This window comes from Muntiacus reevesi, chromosome 11 (assembly GCF_963930625.1).
Source record: "Muntiacus reevesi chromosome 11, mMunRee1.1, whole genome shotgun sequence".
NCBI lineage: Eukaryota > Metazoa > Chordata > Mammalia > Artiodactyla > Cervidae > Muntiacus > Muntiacus reevesi.
The window spans coordinates 66,214,273-66,233,872 of NC_089259.1; the positions used below are offsets into that span (position 1 = coordinate 66,214,273).

General features: G+C 40.4%; 1 protein-coding gene across 1 annotated transcript in view; it reads left to right on the forward strand.

Annotated features, from left to right (window-relative positions):
- The window catches only part of LOC136144262 (ATP-binding cassette sub-family C member 4-like), a 160,309-nt gene that overhangs the window by 91,568 nt on the left and 49,141 nt on the right, over positions 1 to 19,600 (forward strand). Inside the window, exons 21-25 of the mRNA XM_065902011.1 lie at positions 2,382 to 2,532; positions 7,071 to 7,190; positions 8,327 to 8,437; positions 13,552 to 13,652; positions 16,983 to 17,174. Of these exons, the coding sequence (XP_065758083.1) occupies positions 2,382 to 2,532; positions 7,071 to 7,190; positions 8,327 to 8,437; positions 13,552 to 13,652; positions 16,983 to 17,174 (675 nt within the window). The remainder of the gene's footprint in view (positions 1 to 2,381; positions 2,533 to 7,070; positions 7,191 to 8,326; positions 8,438 to 13,551; positions 13,653 to 16,982; positions 17,175 to 19,600) is intronic.

The window sequence follows — 19,600 nt, forward strand, 5'->3', positions numbered from 1 at the left end:
TCTTCCAAACCCCAGGGATCAAACCTGGGTCTCCTGCATTACAGGCAGATTCTTAGCCATCTGAGCCACTTGGGAAATCAATATGGTGTGTGTTTGTGTGTGTGTGTATAATAAAGCTGTTAGAGCCATTCTCTTTAAGTTGCTTTAGATTTAGGGCCATGAAATCTGAACCTAACTGTGGAGCTTCAGAGAGCATTAGTAATAAGTCTTCAGTGGGTACCTAAGGAAAAAGCATTGGCACCGCTTCCATGGAGCCCTTCATTTTGATCTTAGCTCTGCTTCTCAGGTTACCTTCCAGGCTGAGTTAGACATAAAAGGTCCTCACCTGGAGTGGTTTAGTCGCTTAGTCTTTTGTGACTCTTTTTGACTCCATGGACTCTAGCCTGGCCAGGTTCCTCTCTCTCATGGGATGTTCCAAGCAAGAATACTGGAGTGGGTTGTCATTTCCTTCTCCAGGGGAACTTCCTAACCCAGGAATCAAATCTTGGTCTCCTGCATAGCAGTCAGATTCTTTAATGACTGATCCATTAGGGAAGCCACCTGGGGAGAGCCAGATTATTGAAATGGATGAATGTTGTTCATCAAATGATGCAAATCTGCTAAAAACCAGTAATTTGAATTTTTTTTATAATTGACATTTTAGTAGTTTTGGGTTTTTTTTTTTTTTTTTTTTTTTTTTTGACAAACAAAAATGGAAAGCCAAGTGGCCTAAAGGCTAGACATAGAAGAAGCTGGAAGGACCCCTCCCCATGAACATGAAGGTTGTAGCCTGGTAGGATGCACAGTCAAGCCAGTGGCTGTGAGAAATTGTTTTCTGTAGATCTAATAGGAGTGAGGTCAGACAGCCCTGTTTTTTTTCCACTTATGATTAGAATTTATTCCTTCAGAACTCCATCCTCTTCACTCTGAGTTTTCTTTTGATAGCACCACAGAGATGGGGAGAAATAGGAAAAGCACATGGATCTCCATCCAGATCATGCAATTTGGTTTCCAAAGGCTCCTGGCCACAGTTCTGGCTGTTTGTTCCTCCTGTCTGCAGCTGTGTCTCTGGGATTCTCAGGGTACAAACTGCTCCTCTCTTTCTCCAGGATAAGCAATACCTTCATGGGAAACTTTAGGACAACCACTTACCCTCCCAACCTCTTGTTTCTTATCTTAAAGAAAAGCCAGTGTTAACTCAGACAAGCATCTCAACCTTCTCATCCCAGTTCCTTTTTGGTCAAAATTTCCATCAACTATGATTACTGCCTGCAAGTTATTCATGCCATTATTTCTATTTGTTAAACAAGCTTATAAAATCAGTCATGAGTGTTAGAATTGTCTAAAAATATTCAGATATTCTTCTCTGTGTTTCCCCAGCACTCTGTGCAGATCACCATGGATTTGTATCCACGTGAGATCATAACCTTCAGAGGCCTTGGCCCAGACTGGGTGAATCTGCAAGTCTCTACCACCTCACCCCACTTTCATAGCAGGCAGACACTAAATGTTGATTGTATTCTTATTGCCTGATACTGTCCTCCAGGGTATCATGCTTTTCCTGATAAAGATGGATGCTTAAATCAGCATCAACCAGTGATTTCATTTTCTATTCTACCTGCTGTCTTTTTTAGACCAAGATCATTTCCCAAGAGAATTTCATCTCAGGGGATAATGTGACGATTAAGACAATATTCCTGGAACTCAGCACAGAGCCTTACACACAGTGCACACATTGTAAATGGAATCTGGTGTTGTTATAATAGTTAACCTTTGGAATGGACATTTTAAATACTTAGTATAATGATAGAAAGTTGGCTGTAAGTTGGGGGCAAGCTTAAATACATCATTAAGGCTCATGACATGGGCTTCCCATCTCTGTGACTCAGGCTTTGCAGTCTCCATCAAGTTGCTTTTCCTCTCCCTGTGCCTCACTGTCTCCATTTGTAAAATTAGATAATACTGTTACTAGATATGTTACACTGAAATTGTAATTAACCACTTCTTTATCCCTACATGGATAGCTGAGGTGTCTGGATTCCTCCTCTGTGATGCCTGCTCACTCATCTCTCTAGTAACACCTGCTGACTCCTGAAAGTTTGAGATGCAGCTCCTCCTCTCTGAGCCTCAAAGAGTCTCATTTGCTAAAAAATAGTAATGCCTGCCTCAAAGGGCTACTGAGTGTGTCACAAGAGCTGATACCTAGAAGGTTCTTATCATAGGGTTGGGTGCATTCAATAAACATCATAAGGACCACCTATAGTTTTATTTCTTTGGAAGGGAAAGCATTCCCTGCTGTTTCAACAAGTTTCAAGGAAAGGAGCTTAATCTGAAAAAATCAATAACATTTATCTGTGATAAGTATCCTTGACACAAAGGCATCTGTATTTTCTCTATTTCAGACATTTCTACTTGTGATTGGTGTGGTGGTCGTGATGGTGGCTGCAATTCCTTGGACTGCTATACCTGTGATTCCCCTTGGCATCATTTTCTTTGTTCTTCGGTGGTATTTCTTAGAGACGTCACGAGATGTAAAACGCTTGGAATGTACAAGTGAGTACTGAGGCTTTCAGTTTGGGAGGGCAGTGCAGGCTGTCTTCCATTCATACTGCAATTAACCAGACCCCTGAAATTCTGCAGACTGTTCTGTGGAATTTCTCACTGTTAACACTAGGTGATTGAAAGTTATGGCCCCTGAGAGTAGGTTTGGCCCTTAAGGAGCTGGCGGTGTGTCAGCTGCACTTTGCATCTTAGCCCAAGGAGGACGGATGTGTGCACCCTGAGGACAGGGACCATTTCTGTCTTGTTCATGACATACTTCCTAATGCTAAGTATCCACTCTATTAATATTTTTCTTGAAAGTATTTCATCATGTTGGAACTATCATAGAAGGAAAATCAAGAATTTTTCTTCAAAAGAAACCTGAGTGCCAAAGAATTGATGCTTTTGAAGTGTGGTGTTGGAGAAGACTCTTGAGAGTCCCTTGGACTGCAAGGAGATCTAACCAGTCCATCCTAAATGAGATCAGTCCTTAATTTTCATTGAAAGGAGTGATATTGAAGCTGAAACTTCAATACTTTGGCCACCTGATGTGAAAAACTTACTCATTTGAAAAGCCCCTGATGCTGGGAAAGATTGAGGGCAGTAGGAGAAGGGGACAACAGAGGATGAGATGGTTGGATGGCATCACTGACTCAATGGATATGAGTTTGAGTAGACTCCGGGAGTTGGTGATGGACAGGGAGACCTGGCGTGCTGCGGTCCATGGGGTCGCAAAGAGTCGGACGCAACTGAGCGAGTGAACTGAACTGAACTGAAAGTTACCAGTAATGACAAGGAAAGGAAAAATTAGGAAAAGGAATGGAGGCCTCAGGAAATATATGTCAGAAGTGATATATTCGAAAAAAAAATTCTTCCACATGTTCTAGTAAGTTGCAGTTGTTAAAAGTATTGAAAAGATGTGTGTTAGTCGCTTAGTCATGTCCAACTCTCTGCGACTGCATGGACGGTAGCCCACTAGTCTCTTCTGTCCATGGAATTCCCCAGGCAAGAATATTGGAGTGGGTAGCCGTTCTCTTCTCCAGAGGATCTTCCTGACCTAGGGATTGAACTCAGGTCTCCTGCATTGCTGGTGGTTTCTTTAATGTCTAAACCACCAGGGAAGCCCTGTTGAAAAAGATAAGCCCTGTTATTTTCAGGTTTGCTCTTTGTCATTGTCAGTATTTGGGGTGACACCACACTGTGTACCGCTTTTTCAAAGCTATCCATATAAATGATGCTGAAAATAATCCCCTAGGAGAACACAGGAGGGGGCTCAGTTCAGTATGCATTTAGTTAATTACTCCGTTCAGCTTCCTAATTTTAGAATAATGGGGAACAGAGGCGTCCCTGGAGTCCTGTGGTTAAGACTTTGTGCTTCCACTGTGGGGGCCACCACTTCAGTCCCTGGTTGGGAAACCAGATCCTGTAAGGTGCAGCAAAAAAACAGAATGATGGGGACACACTTTATGATTAATTATTCTATTCAATAGGTAATCACAGATGATGAAATAATCAATTTTTTTCCTCTTATTAATACACACATTTCATCAATATTGAAGCAAAAATAAGGAAAATAGATTGTTATTTATATTTTAAAAGTTATAAAACCAATGGCCAAAATGTAAGGAGAGAATATGTTTGCATCAGAGACCTCAACCATGAATAATTATTGCAAATTAACACCAAGTTAACCTTCTAGAAACCAAACCAAGAACAGACACATATTGAGTCTCATGCTTCTCTGTATCTACTAAGCAGACAAAAATCTCAGTTCATCCAGTCAGAGGAGTTTTCTTTTTATTGTGGCATTTGTATGTTTTGTTTTTAATAATAAACACTTAAGGTACTTACCTTTATTTCAAAAAGGATAGTGATTATCAGTTTCATAAAGTCTGTAGAAGACATTTTCACTCATCAAGAGAAGCAGCTAACCTCCTGTGAGGTTGAGTTTGGGGAGGTGTTTGGATGGATGAGGAGCAATAGAGTCCAGGTGTGTGTGACGTTCTACCTGTATTACTCAGTAGGATGGTAGGACATGGGGAGGCAGAAGAGGAAGTGATGAGCTTCATCCAGTCTTCTGAGTAGACAAGGCTTCAGACGTTTTATGATCTGAAGTCACTCATGAAGTGAGTCATTCAACAGTGTTGTTGCAAAGCAGGTCTCTGGTACCTTGAGAGTGGGGTTGTTCCAAAAGAATATTTGACAGAATTTTTTGCCTGGGGCAAGGGTCATTTCCCATTCATATGGAAATGGAAAGAAGGGCTTCTCCTGAGGCATTTGTCAAGAAGCAGTACAGGATTTTCTCAATATTTGATCTGGAGACTCTGAGAACTTTGGCACTATCACTGTGGAATATTTGGACTTTTTGTACCCAGTAGGCTGCAACAAGTTAGACAATACATTTAATCCAGGTACCCCATCTCACACACCTCAGATAACCACATGTAGTGGCCAGTTGACTAGAAAGTTTCTGTTCTCTATCTAGGTGGTGGAGGGGGGGGGGTGTTCAGTCCCTCAGTTGTGTCCGACTCTTTGACCCCTTGAACTGCATGCAGCACACCAGGCTTCCCTGTCCTTCACCATCTCCAAGACTTTGCTCAAACTCATGTCCATTGAGTTGGTGATGCCATCCAACCATCTCATCCTCGGGCCTCGTGGATGGTCACCTGGCCCCCAGCCCAGGCTGTCCTCCCCCAGCCCAGGACTTCCCACCCACTCCGAGCCCCACTGTCTCACAGGAGGTAGCCTGCTCCTTCCTTCCTTATAGAACTGGGAACACTAAACCCAAGAGGAGGTTCTGTGTCTTCACCTGTTTGTACCTCAAGCTCTCCAAATGTGCAGTGCCCGGGTGCATGTCTGTACTGACTGAACTGTACCAGACAGGCATTCAGATCCTGGACTAAGGAGTGAGAACCTGAAAACAGTGTGGAGTTTCCCCCTTGATTCTTTCCCCATCATTTTATAAAGTCTCTGTAGCCTTCTGTAAGACGCATTACTGACTTCCCGTAAACAACCTCGTTGTACTAACAGGTCTTCTCTAGGAGATGCACAGGTAACAAAGTGATGTCAGTATTTTTTGCTCATACAGCACAAGTTATCACTCATCCCAACAGAGGTCATAGGCTCACTGTCTGCTCCTGACAACAGCAAGTTACAACCTCATTCACAGTGGGGAATGAGAACCGTAAGGGGTCCTCCCTGCCTGGCAGCCTGCAGCCCCCCTGTTCCCTGATGGACAAGAGCCTGACCCTGGTGCTCATGGTCAGTGTGCTCTTAGAGAAGATGACAGGAAATTAAAGGCCAGTGATGTGACACCAGACCCCAAACCCACATGAAGTCACTCAAAAGAGAATGGACACAGAGGCCACTGTCAGATTCTAAAAAGGTGGTGTGAGTGTCACTTGCCACAGTGACCTCCGAACAGTAGGACAGGTATCTAGCAGGCAGTTATAAAATTATCCATCAGGTTCCTGGAGCAGAAGTCAAGACTATTCAAAGACTCCTCGTCTGCCTTGTCCTGTGGGCACAAGGGCGGTGCAGTACCAGCTGCTCCGTGACCCGCACAGAGGCTCCTGGCACAGGTGCAGGAGAGTCCCCGGATGGGGGAGACGGCAGACTGTCCGCTCCCTTACTCGTCTCACCCTGTCCTGAGTCTGGCTCTGGTCCAGGGTAGGGGATGTACTGACTCTATCCCAGTCCTTAGGTTACTCATCTAAGGGGGAGATGGCCTACAGGTAGCTCATCAAAATCAGTGTGGTGAGGAATTAAATTTTAAAATGCTACTGATTCAAAAATTAGTGATCAGTAATTACTCACCCATGGAAAAGAATGAAATATTATCATTTGCAGCAACATTGATGGACTTAGGGAATATTAGTAAAGTAAGTCAGAGAAAGGTAAACATGATATAACATATATGGAATCTAAAAATAATACAAATGAATCTGTACACAAAATACAAATAGACTCAGAGACGTAGAAAACAAACTTACAGTTGCCAAAGAGGATTGGGAGAGAGGGAAGAATAAATTAGTAGTATAGGATTAATAGACACACTGCTATTAATGTGTCAAATAGACAACAGCAAGGAATTACTGTAAAGCACAGGGAATTTTATTCAATATCTTGTAATAACCTGTAATGGAATATAATCCGAAAAAAATAACTGAATGACTATACTATATTCCTGAAACTAGCACGTTATTGTAAATGAATTATACTTCAATATATTTTTTAAAAATTGTGAACAATTTCCATCTGGTGACATGCCAGAAAAATTTGGAGGGAGGTGTGTTTGAGAGGATCTTGATGAAAGAACAAGAATTTCTTTGTCTAAATCTAGCTGTGATTTGAATTTGATCAAAGATAGTTTCAAGGAGAATCTTTCACTCCCAGGTCATTAAAGTGAAGCTTGCTATGAGCAGGAGTTTAGGGTCACATGGAGGATTCCCTTTGGCAGGACGTGTGACCACACAGCCCGGGAGGCAGTGGTTTCCTCACATCCAGTCTCCCTGACTTTCTCTGTCTTGTGTCTGTCTCTGCTTCCCCAGCACGGAGCCCGGTGTTTTCCCACTTAGCATCTTCTCTCCGGGGACTCTGGACCATCCGGGCATACAAAGCCGAACAGAAGTTTCAGAAACTGTTTGACGCACACCAGGATTTGCACTCAGGTCTGTCAGTTTCTGGAGATGATTTCAAAGGATGGGATGTGCTGCCTTCTGAGACCTGACCTTCTCAGGTGGCCTGGCTGCTCCCACCTCTCTCTGTGTCGCCCCTCAACCCCCTCTGCACACCCGCCTCCCCCACCCCTTCCTCTCAGCATCCCCTCTGTGCTCCCCTCTTCCCCATCGCCCCCTGCTTTACTCCCCTGACAGGCTCGCATTGTCCTTGTATCACTGTGCCCTGTGGACTTCTGTCTCTTCAGGGCAAGAGTCAGCAAACTTTTCTTTTTTTATGAAGATCCAGATGGAAAATATTATAGGCTTTGTGTGCTATACTGTGTTTGTTGCAACTACTCACCTTTGCTGTTGTAGCAAAAAGACAGGTAAAGATAATACATCAGAAAATGGCTGTAGTTGTGTTCCAATGAAACTTTATTTACAAAACCAGGTGGCGGCTGTTCTTGCTGATTCTTTTCAGAGCATGGAGGGTGGCAGATGTGATTGAGAAAATAATTTCCTGATCTGCCACCCACTTGATTATGTTTTTATCAGTGAAGATTTTTCCCTAAGTAGAAAATTCAGAATTTCCTCTAAGTCTATAAAATCCAAGCCAAACTTTCCGATCATTGTTTTATTTTGAAGATGAAACTGGCATTTTGAAAGTCACATGCAGATCCTGTTAGCTGATGGTCCCATAGACACTGGCTCCTAAGAATAAACACTGCAGGGCCCTGTAGTGAGGGCAGAAGGTGCTGGAATCAAAGTGTGAGCTGTGCTCTCTGCTGTCAGAGAGCTGGGAGCAGTAGACCCTGTGAGAGGATAATCTTCATGCTGAGGCCCAGCACTGCAGGAAATGCACTGAGACGATTTTCCATCTTCCTTCTTGCGATCGTATTTCTGTTGATAACCTGTGGGTTGACGTTTTCAGTGCATGCTTCCTGGACTGATTCCTGTGTGTCCCATACATTGTCTTGTGTTAGAACCTAGTTTTCTGGAATCTTCAGGTTCCTTGGGTGTGTAACTTTGCTGTCCTGCCTGTGTAAACTCTTCTGTAGTTCAACTGAGCACAATGGTCTCCCTCATGAGAAGCAGCTAACATGGTTTTTCTGTTTATGTATTACACTTATTATGATTCACAAATGCAGAGGCTTGGTTCCTGCTTTTGACGACATCCCGATGGCTCGCTGTGTATCTAGATGTCATCTGTGCCATCTTTGTCATTGTTGTTGCCTTTGGGGCCCTGATCCTAGTAGAATGTAAGTACAGATGTGAATATTTGTGATATGGTTACAGTTTATAGCTTTGTTTGTACTTATTAAACTCTTGTCATCTTGTCTAATATATACACTCTTTGGTTCTAATGAATTGTATTAAAGTGTCTGCAGTATGTGATTTCACAGTGAGGTCCATGTGAAGTCATTTGTGCCTTGATGAAAACTTTTATCTGTTTTTTTCATTTACTTATTTATTTACAGTAGGTCCTTTTTGAGACCATTTAAAAACATGATTGGCTTATGGTTGATTTACAACATGTTAGCTTCAGGTATATAGCCAAATGAATCTGTTATACATATATCCACTTTTTTAAAGATTCTTTTCCATACCCCATGAACATTGGGGTGCATGTATTTTTAATTAATTTGCATTTTGATTAATACTTCAAATGAATTGTCTTTTAGAAAGGAATTTCTGTTTTTGACTTTTGGAATCCTTAGGAGCAAACACTAGATATGACGTGCCTGTTCCAGCAGACCTGTGGTGCCTTGGGCCCCTGCTTTGGCTCGCTGGACCATTCTTTCATTTTTATTTCAAGTTTTATTGGGGTATAGTTCATTTACACTCTTGTCTTAGTTTCCAGTATATACAAAGTCAGTCTGCTGTACATACACATATATCCACTCTTTTTTAGGTTATTTCCCATGTAGGTCATTACAGAGTTCTCTGTATTTTACAGTAGTTTCTTATTAGTTATCTATTTTAATATTTTATATATAGTAGTATGTATGTGTCAGTCCAAGTCTTCCAATTTATCCCTCCCTTCCCTTATCCACTGGTAACCATAAGTTTATTTTCTACATCTGTTACTCTAGTTCAGTTTTGTAGATAAGTTCATTTGTAGCCTTTTGTTATATTCCATATATAAGCAATATCATATTCTGTTTTTCTCTGTCTCACTTACTTCACTCAGTATGAAAATCTCTAGGTATAGCCATGTTGCTGCAAATGGTATTATTTCACCATTTGCTGTGACTGGGTAATATTCCATTGTATGTATGATAACACATCTTCCTTATTCGTTTAGGTTGCTTCCATGTCCTGGCTATTGTAAATAGTGCTGCACTAAACATAAGCGTGGATGTATCTTTTGGAATTATGGTTTTCAGTGGATATATGCCCAGAAATGGGATTGCTGGATCATATGGTAGCTCTATTTTTAGTTTTTAAAGGAACCTCCATATTTTTCTCCACAGTGACTCTACCAGTTTACATTCCCACCAACAGTGTTGGAGGGTTCCCTTTTCTCCACATCTCTCCAGTATTTATTTTTTTTGATGATGGTTATTCTGACTGTTGTAAGGTGAAACCTCATGGTAGGTTTTTGCATTTTTTTCATTTATTTTTCACTGTAGTTTTGATATACATTTCTCTAATAATTAGAGATGTTGACCATCTTTTCATGTGTTTTTTGGTCATCTGTGTATCTTCTTTGGAAACTGTCTCTTTTAATCTTCTACCCATTTTTAAAAATTTTGTTGTTTATTTATTTATTGATATTGAACTGCATGAACCGTTTGTATATTTTGGAGAGTAATTCCTTGTAACTCACTTTGTTTGCAAGTATTTCCCCCCCATTCTGCAGGTTGGATTTGGTATTATTTTATGGTTTTCTTTGCTGTGCTAAAGCTTTTAAGGTTAATTGGGTCCCATTTGTTTATGTTTTATTTTATTTTCATTACTCTAGGATGTTCTGCAGTTTATGTCAGAGTACTCCATATGTTTTCATATAAGAGTTTGGTAGTGTCTGGTCTTACATTTATGTCTGTAATCCATTTTGAGTTTATTTTTGTGTATGGTGTTAGGGAAAGTTCTAATTTTATTCTTTTAAAAGTAGCTGTTTAGTTTTCCCAGCACCACTTATTGAAGAGACTGTCTTTTCTCCATTATATATTCTTGCTTCCTTTCTCATAGGTGACACAAATACATGGGTTTAACTCTGGGTTTTCTGTCCTATTCTGTTGATCTGTATTTTTTATTTTGATGCCACTTTCAATTACTGTAGCTTTGTAGTATAGCCTGAAGACAGGGAGCATGATTCCTCTTAGCTTCATTTTTCTTCTTTGTTTTTCTCAAGATTACATTGGCTATTCATGGTATTTTGTATTTCCATACAAAATGTAAACTTTTTTGTTCTAATTCTGTGAAAAATGCCATTGATAATTTGATAGGGATTGCACTAAATCTGTAGATTGCTTAAGTAGTTTGTTTGTTTATAGTAGGTCTTCATGGAGATCTTTTATCTTTTTATCTTTTGTTGAATGGGTTGAGGTCTACATAACTGTAGCAAGATGACCTTCTGAACATTCCAGATAGTGTCCTGTAGTTGTATAGAGAGGACCAAATTTACTATTAAGCTTTCTGTACAGCTTAGGTTTTAGGTTTTAGCTTTAGGGCTACTTAGATCTCTTGGTTGTAGGGGTCTGGTGTACTGGTGTGAGAAAGAGTCTCTGTAGCAAAAACAGTATCCTCACTGCTGTGTGGGTCACAGATGAACAGTCGTTGGAATGTGTGGCATGAATTCACCATCCCTCACTATTCCATTGCAATAGCACTGAATCACAGTTTTAATAATGCAAAAATGAGAGTAATTTTTTAGATTTAAAAGCAGTGCCTTGTTTTGCAAAACCCATTGCCTTATTTTTGTGATTTCAACTGCAGCTACATTGGGCATAGAAAGTGAAATTAAATAATGATAATTGAAGCATAAGGTCAAAAAATTGAACAATGACATCCTTACCTTTATTATACTGTCAAGTGTATCTCAATCCAGGTGGGATTAATACGATAAAGGATGGAAATGTTAAAGACCTAAGAGAAGCAGAAGAGATTAGGAAGAGATGGCACGAATACACAGAAGAACTATACAAAAAAGATTTTAATGATCTGGATAACCATAATGATGGGGTCATTCACCAAAGCAGAAATCCTGGACTATGTAGTCAACTGGGCCTTAACTTCAAAGCATTATATGAACAAAGTTAGTGAAGGTAATGGAATTCCAGCTGAGCAATTTAAAATCCTAAAAGATGATTCTGTTATAGTGCTGCACTCAATATACCAGGAAATTTGGAAAACTCAACAGTGGCCACAGGATTGGAAAAGATTAGTTTTCATTCCAATCCCAAAAAATGGCAATGCCAAAGAATGTTCACAAACTATCATACAATTGCACTCATTTTGCATGCTAGCAAGGTTATATGCAAATTCCCTCAAACAAGACTTAAGCAGTGCATGAACCAGAAACTTCCAGCTGTACAATCTGAGTTTACAAAAGGCAGAGGAACCAGAACTCAAATTGCCAATATTCCCTGGATCATAGAGAAAGCAAGGGAATTCCAGAAAAACATCTGCTTCATTGACCATGTGAAAGGCTTTGACTGTGTAGATCACAACAAGCTGTGGAAAATTCTGAAAGAGGTAGGAATACCAGACCATCTTACCTGTCTCCTGAGAAACCTGTATGCAAGTCAAGAAGAAACAGTTAGAACTGGATGAGGAACAATGGACTGCTTCAAAACTGGAGAAGGAGAATGACAAGGCTGTATATTGTCACTATGTTTATTTAACTTATATGCAGAGTACATCATGCAAAATACTGGGCTGGATGAAGCACAAGCTGGAATCAAGATTTCTGGGAGAAATATCAATAACCTCAGATGGGTTCCAAAAATCACTTCAAACTGTGACTGTAGCTATGAATGAAAATATGTTTTCTTCTTGGAAGGAAAGCTATGACAAATCTAGACAGAATATTACAAAGCAGAGATGTCACTTTGTCAACAAAGATCCATATAGTGAAAGCTATATTTTTTCCAGTAGTCATGTAAGAGTTGTCAACAGATGTTAAGAGTTGGGCCATTGAAAAGGCTGAGGGCCGAAGAATTGATGCTTTCAAGCTGTGGTGTTGGAGAAGACTCTTGAGAGTCCCTTGGACTGTAAGGAGATCAAACCAGTCAATCCTAAAAGAAATCAGTCCTTAATATTTACTGGAAGGGCTGATGCTGAAGCCAAAGCTCTAATACTTTGACCACCTGATGCGAAGCACTGACTCATTAGAGAAGACCCTGATACTGGGAAAGATTGAAGGCAGGAGGAGAAGGGGGTGATAGAGGATGAGATGGTTGGATGGCATCACTGACTTGATGGACATGAGTTTAAGCAAACTCTGGGAGATAATGAAGGACAGGGAAGCCTGGTGTGCTGCAGTCCATGGTGACACAGAGTCAGACATGACTTAGTGACTGAACAACAACTTTGTTTAGTTCAGTTCAGTTCAGTTCAATCACTCAGTCGTGTCTGATCTTTGCGACCCCATGGACTGCATCATGCCAGGCCTCCCTGTCCATCACAAACTCCTGGAGTTTACTCAAACTCATGCCCATTGAGTCGGTGATGCCATCCAACTATCTCAACCTCTGTCTTCTAACAAATTTGTTAGTTCTTTCTAAATTCATAGTATTTTTAAAAATTTACTTATTTATTTGGCTGTACTGGGTCTTAGTTGGGGGCATGCAGGATCTTCAGTCTTAGTTGTAACAGGCAGGACTTTAGTTGCAACATGTGAACTCTTAGTTGTGGCATGTGGAGTCTAGTTCCCTGACCCGGGTTCAAACCTGGGCGCCCTGTATTGGGAGCTCAGAGTCTTAGCTATTGGACCATCAGGAAAGTCCCTCAGAGTGTGTGTGTGTGTGTGTGTGTGTGTGTGTGTTTTAACTTTATTATTGTCTCATACAACAGAAGTAATATTATGAGTAAAGCTATCATTATATGCAAATGATTTAAATATTATAAAGGAGTCCTCTCACTACTGTATATAGAATAGATAGCTAAAAAAAACCTACTGTATAGCACAGGGAACTCTATTTAACACTCTGTAATGACATATGTGAGAAAATAATTTTAAAAGAGTAGATTACATATATGTCTGGCTAATTCACTTTACTGTACACTTGAAAGTAACACAACTTTGTAAATCAACTATACTCCAATAAAAAATCATAAAAATAAAGGAGTCTTCTTTGTAGAGTGACAGAAGGAGCTATGTGAGGGGTTGAGAAATAGACTGACTTTATCCTTCTTCTTCCTCATTTAGCTTTGGATGCTGGGCATGTTGGCCTGGTCCTGTCACTCACCATCACACTTACCAGGATGTTCCAGTGGTGCGTCAGGCAAAGTGTGGAAGTTGAGAACATGGTGATGTTTACCTTTCTGTTCTTAGCCTTTTCAAGTCTCCTTGCTGTTATATGACATAAAAGAAATTCTTATGTAAAATAATAAAATTGTTATTTTTACATCATTTTACAAAGCTTTTTACATTCTCCTCCATCTTCTTAAGGGCTTCCCTGGTGGCTCAGATGGTAAAGATTCCTCCTGCAATGCAGGAGCCACAAGAGACTCAGGTTCGATCCCTGGGTTTCGAAGATCCCCTGGAAAAGGAAATGGTTACTCCAGTATTCTTGCCTGAAGAATCCCCATGGACAGAGGAGCCTGGCAGGCTACAGTCCATGGGGTTGCAAAGAGTCAGGCATGACTGAGCAACTTTCACTTTCACTTTCCATGTGCTTAAAATTAATGTTAAATAAATATATATACATATTTTTCTCAGTCATGTGTATGCCATGTCAGAAGGTTTTGTATTCATCACAAACTGTCTTCAAATACAATAAATGTCTCTGTAGGAGGGAGGTTCTGAAGTTCTGGAGACAATATAAGCTAATTTCTTAGCAACTTGTGTGTATTTGTTTCTTAATGGGTAATTCCTCATTTTTGGTAAAAGAAAACAATCCAGCATTTTGAAGTTTATTTAATTACTATATTCCTCCACCCCTCCCCCATTTTATCATTTTTTTTATTTTTATGTGAACATAAGTTTTTTTTTAATTTATTTATTTTTTAGTATACATTTTATTTTATTTATTTATTTTTTTTTGTTAGTTGGAGGCTAATTACTTCACAACATTTCAGTGGGTTTTGTCATACACTGATAGGAATCAGCCATAGAGTTACACGTATTCCCCATCCTGATCCCCCCTCCCACCTCCCTCTCCACCCGATTTCTCTGGGTCTTCCCAGTGCACCAGGCCCGAGCACTTGTCTCATGCATCCCACCTGGGCTGGTGATCTGTTTCACCATAGATAATATACATGCTGTTCTTTCAAAACATCCCACCCTCACCTTCTCATAATTTCACAGTTTATATGGAAATACAAAAAACCTCGAATAGCCAAAGTAATCTTGAAAAAGAAGAATGGAACTGGAGGAATCAACCTGCCTGACTTCAGACTCTACTACAGAGCCACAGTCATCAAGACAGTATGATACTGGCACAAAGACAGAAATATAGATCAATGGAACAGAATAGAAAGCCCAGAGATAAATCCACGAACCTATGGACACCTTATCTTCAACAAAGGAGGCAAGGATATACAATTGAAAAAAGACAACCTCTTTAACAAGTGGTGCTGGGAAAACTGGTCAACCACTTGTAAAAGAATGAAACTAGAACACTTTCTAACACTATACACAAAAATAAACTCAAAACGGATTAAAGATCTAAATGTAAGACCAGAAACTATAAAACTCCTAGAGGAGAACATAGGCAAAACACTCTATGACATAAATCACAGCAAGATCCTCTATGACCCACCTCCCAGAATATTGGAAGTAAAAGCAAAAATAAACAAATGGGACCTAATGAAACTTAAAAGCTTCTGCACTACAAAGGAAACTATAAGCAAGGTGAAAAGACAACCCTCAGATTGGGAGAAAATAATAGCAAATGAAGAAACAGATAAAGGATTAATCTCAAAAATATACAAGCAACTCCTGAAGCTCAATTCCAGAAAAATAAATGACCCAATCAAAAAATGGGCCAAAGAACTAAACAGACATTTCTCCAAAGAACACATACAGATGGCTAAGAAACACATGAAAAGATGCTCAACATCACTCATTATCAGAGAAATGCAAATCAAAACCACAATGAGGTACCATTACACACCAGTCAGGATGGCTGCTATCCAAAAGTCTACAAGCAATAAATGCTGGAGAGGGTGTGGAGAAAAGGGAACCCTCTTACACTATTGGTGGGAATGCAAACTAGTACAGCCACTATGGAAAACAGTGTGGAGATTTCTTAAAAAACTGGAAATAGAACTGCCATATGACCCAGCAATACCACTTCTGGGCATACACACCAAGGAAACCAGATCTGAAAGAGACACGTGCACCCCAATGTTCATTGCAGCACTGTTTATAAGAGCCAGGACATGGAATCAACCTAGATGTCCATCAGCAGATGAATGGATAAGGAAGCTGTGGTATATATACACCATGGAATATTACTCAGCCATTAAAAAGAATTCATTTGAATCAGTTCTAATGAGATGGATGAAACTGGAGCCCATTATACAGAGTGAACTAAGCCAGAAAGATAAAGAACATTACAGCATACAAACACATATATATGGAATTTAGAAAGATGGTAACGATAACCTTATATGCAAAACAGAAAAAGAGACCCAGAAGTACAGAACAGACTTTTGAACCATTTTATCATTTATTCTTGTGTGTGTTGAACACCATATTTGCTTGTGGCCCTTCTTCCTGGTAGGATAGGCTCTCTCTCAGAATGTGCTCTAAGGTGTGGAGTCATGGTTGTTTAGAATACCTTAATCAATGTGTAAATCATACACTTTTGAATATTTGTACCTTTTCCTAAAGGGATAAAAGCAATAAAAATGAAAATTTCCCATGTCTGTCTTCTAACAGAGTAGAAGTAGTGTAAGTCACTCAATCGTGTCCGATTCTTTGCAACCCCATGGACTATACAGTCCATGGAATTCTTCAAGCCAGAATACTGGAGTGGTAGCCTTTCCCTTCTCCAGGGGATCTTCCCAACCAAGGGATCAAACCCAGGTCACCTGCATTGCAGGTGGATTCTTTATCAGCTGAGCCACAAGGCAAGCCCAAGAATACTGGAGTGGGTAGCCTATCCCTTCTTCAGGGGAACTTCCCAACCCAGGAATCTAACCAGGGTCTCCTGCATTGCAGGCGGATTCTTTACGAACTGAGCTATCAGAGAAGCTTATAACAGAGTAGAAAGTGACTGATTATTAAAATGAGATTTGATGACCATCTAATTCTGTTCATTTGTAACACGTGGCCCTTCTGTGGCCACACATTACTAATTGGTGTCCAAAAGTATTCTTTTCTTTGGATAAATTCTTTTTTAAAAAATTCAGATGTGAAAGGAGGATCAATAAAATTTTATCATGCATTTCTTTAATTTTTTTAACTTTAATATAAAATTGAAGGAAGTAGGCATATGTAAAAGTGTTGAAGATGATAAACAAGTTTTCAATCATCTAAAGCCTCATCAGAGTCCTACTTCTGTCCTTGGTGGATGCTGAGACCTGGGATGTTCTGAACCACAGACAAGCAGAAGGTTTCATTTACAATCTCTGAATATCCATAAACAAGACCCTCTGATACTAACTCATGTGATTTCATATGTGTTTCAGATGATTTCAGTAGAAAGGGTGATTGAATACACAGACCTTGAGAAAGAAGCACCCTGGGAACTTGAGTATCGTCCACCGCCATCCTGGCCCAAAAAAGGACTGATTTCCTTTAACTATGTGAACTTTAGGCATAAGTCGGATGGGCGTCTGGTATTGAAGAACATGTATCCAGACTTTCACCCAGGACAAAAGGTTAGTTTAAGTCATTTGCCTTTTTAAAATCCAGCTAAAGATTTAGCACCACATCTGCTCTTGGCTTCCTTGTCAGTGTGTCAGGGGGACTCTGTTCCTAATGGATGCAGATTAGATCAGTGACATTGTAGGTGAATATTTCTTGGAAACTGACCATGGAATGGAGATACCAGGAAATTTTTTCCCTCGTTGTGAGTTCCCTCATGGTGGTTAACGGGCCCTGGGATCCAGGGTTCCATCTTAGCCTGACCAAGGACACTATATATGAGACCTTGGATTATTCATACAAAGTCTTCCTGGCCCTAACTCTGCAATATCTCATTCCTTTTCATCTTTTCTTGTTTGTATTTCTGAAATCTCCTCCTCCTCCCATGGTGCCCTCTGGTTGCAGCCTCCTTCTCTGTCCCTTAGCCCTTCCTGTAGCCTTGTCCTCCACTCACCCACACTGAGCTGCCAGCTCCCTCCCTCCCCCCATAGACTGCTGCTTTCTTTAGCACAGATCTGAGCCTTACTGGCCTGGCTGAGCTGCTGCTGGAACCATAGCATAGCCTCAAGCCCACTCCAGCAGGGGCCGTGGGGTGACCTTATGTCCACCAGAGAAGAGCCTCAATAATGACCCAGTCAGCAGTGAGGAATCATGGTATCAGTTGGAGGCAAGGTCTAGAGACTGGCTAAAAGCCAAAAGCAAATTGATTGGAGCAGAGAAGATCCGTGTGGGAGATGGCAGAGAGGCGTGTGACCTGGACCTGTCAGCATCCATGTCTGCTGGTGATGTTCCTTCCACACTCAGTTTGAGGCCCTCAGCTCGGATCAGGAAAGAATCTTGAAGAAGAGACTAAACCAGAACAGAGAAGGTGATAGGAAGCTCTTCCCCACCTCCCTCTCAGCCAGTATGTCTGACATACACGCCCCCCTGCACTCGGATTGTGTGTAGGTTCTCCCAAAGCACCAGGTCCTCCCTGTTCCCAGTGTACATACTGCCCCTCAACCTCAGAGACCCAGGCCCTCTGTCAAGATGGATGGTGAAAATCTCCTCATTTTCTGAGTCAACTCTAATGCATCTTTGAGACCCTGAGTTCTTCCTTAGGGTCTTATATATTCTTTTAATATTGCGTTTATGGTACTGCTATGTTTATAGCAGCCAAAAGTTGGAAAAAACTAAATCCTTACAATGAAGTATTATTTGGCCTTAAAAAGGAAGAAAATTCTGACCTATGGATAAACCTTGATGACATCTTGCTCAATGAAATAAGCCAGACACAAGATGGAATGAATACTCTGATTCCACTTATGTGAGGTTCTGAGAGTAATCAAATTCAAAAAAAAACAGGAAGTAGGATGGTGGTTTCCAGGGGCTCGGGGAGGGGAAATGGGAAATTGTTTGTTTAATATGTAAGAATTTCAGTTTTTTGAGGCAGAAAAAAAATTCTCAACTTGGTAGCACAGCAATGTGAACGTACTGAACACTGAACTGTCCACTTAAAAATGGTTAAATAGTTAAATTTTATGTTATGTGAATTTTATCATAATTAAAAGATGGCACTTCTGGCATGCTTTGTACTTTGGGATCTATATCTCATAGTACCTTGAGGGTTTTTAAAATCAGGGAGCATCTTGTTTTCATAGTTGTTCCCAGAAAGTGGCTTTCTACAGGGCACAGAGAGAGTACTGAGGGATTGCTGGATGAGGGGGTAAGTGAGTAACACACAGGTGTGAGCAAGGAGGAACCAACACACACACACACACACACACACACACATACACACACAAACACATGACAACTCTGTAAATAACTGAAAGAACTGCTCTTTAAAACTCTTACCACCCCACAGACCCATCTAGTGGACAATAGCTATAATTTAATGAATGAAACCCTTGTAACATAAAAGAATATTCAACTTAATGCCTAAACATTACCCAGGGAGCAGCTTCAGTTAGTCACAGGCAAAAGCTTGTCTTAATTATTTCCAGTTCCATTGTAGGTCAGGAAGAAGGTGAACTGCTGAGTCAGGAAAATATTAATCACAGCTCTTGATACGATCTTGTCCCTGAGAGCACTGTGTGTGATGTTTACTTACTCTCAGACAGTGTGTCTGTCAGATTTTCTGTTGTAATTCTGTTCACCTGTACTCATCTTAAATTTTCCCCAAAGCCATAAAATATGAATTATCTAAGAAACTCTGTAGTACAACTTAGGAACGTAACAAATTCTTATTCTTCCTTCTTAAAACCTGCAAATCATAGGATTATTGAGATTCTAAATTGTTTGAGGGAAAATTGAATTTGGAGACTGAATTAATAACTGCATAACTTGGCTGTTGATCTGTACCTTGGTCCACTCTCAGTATCACTGTTAGCTTCATTTCTGTGTTTGGAGATGATACCTGGGCAGTGTGTTCATGAATTGATTTCACTCCACCTGTGCA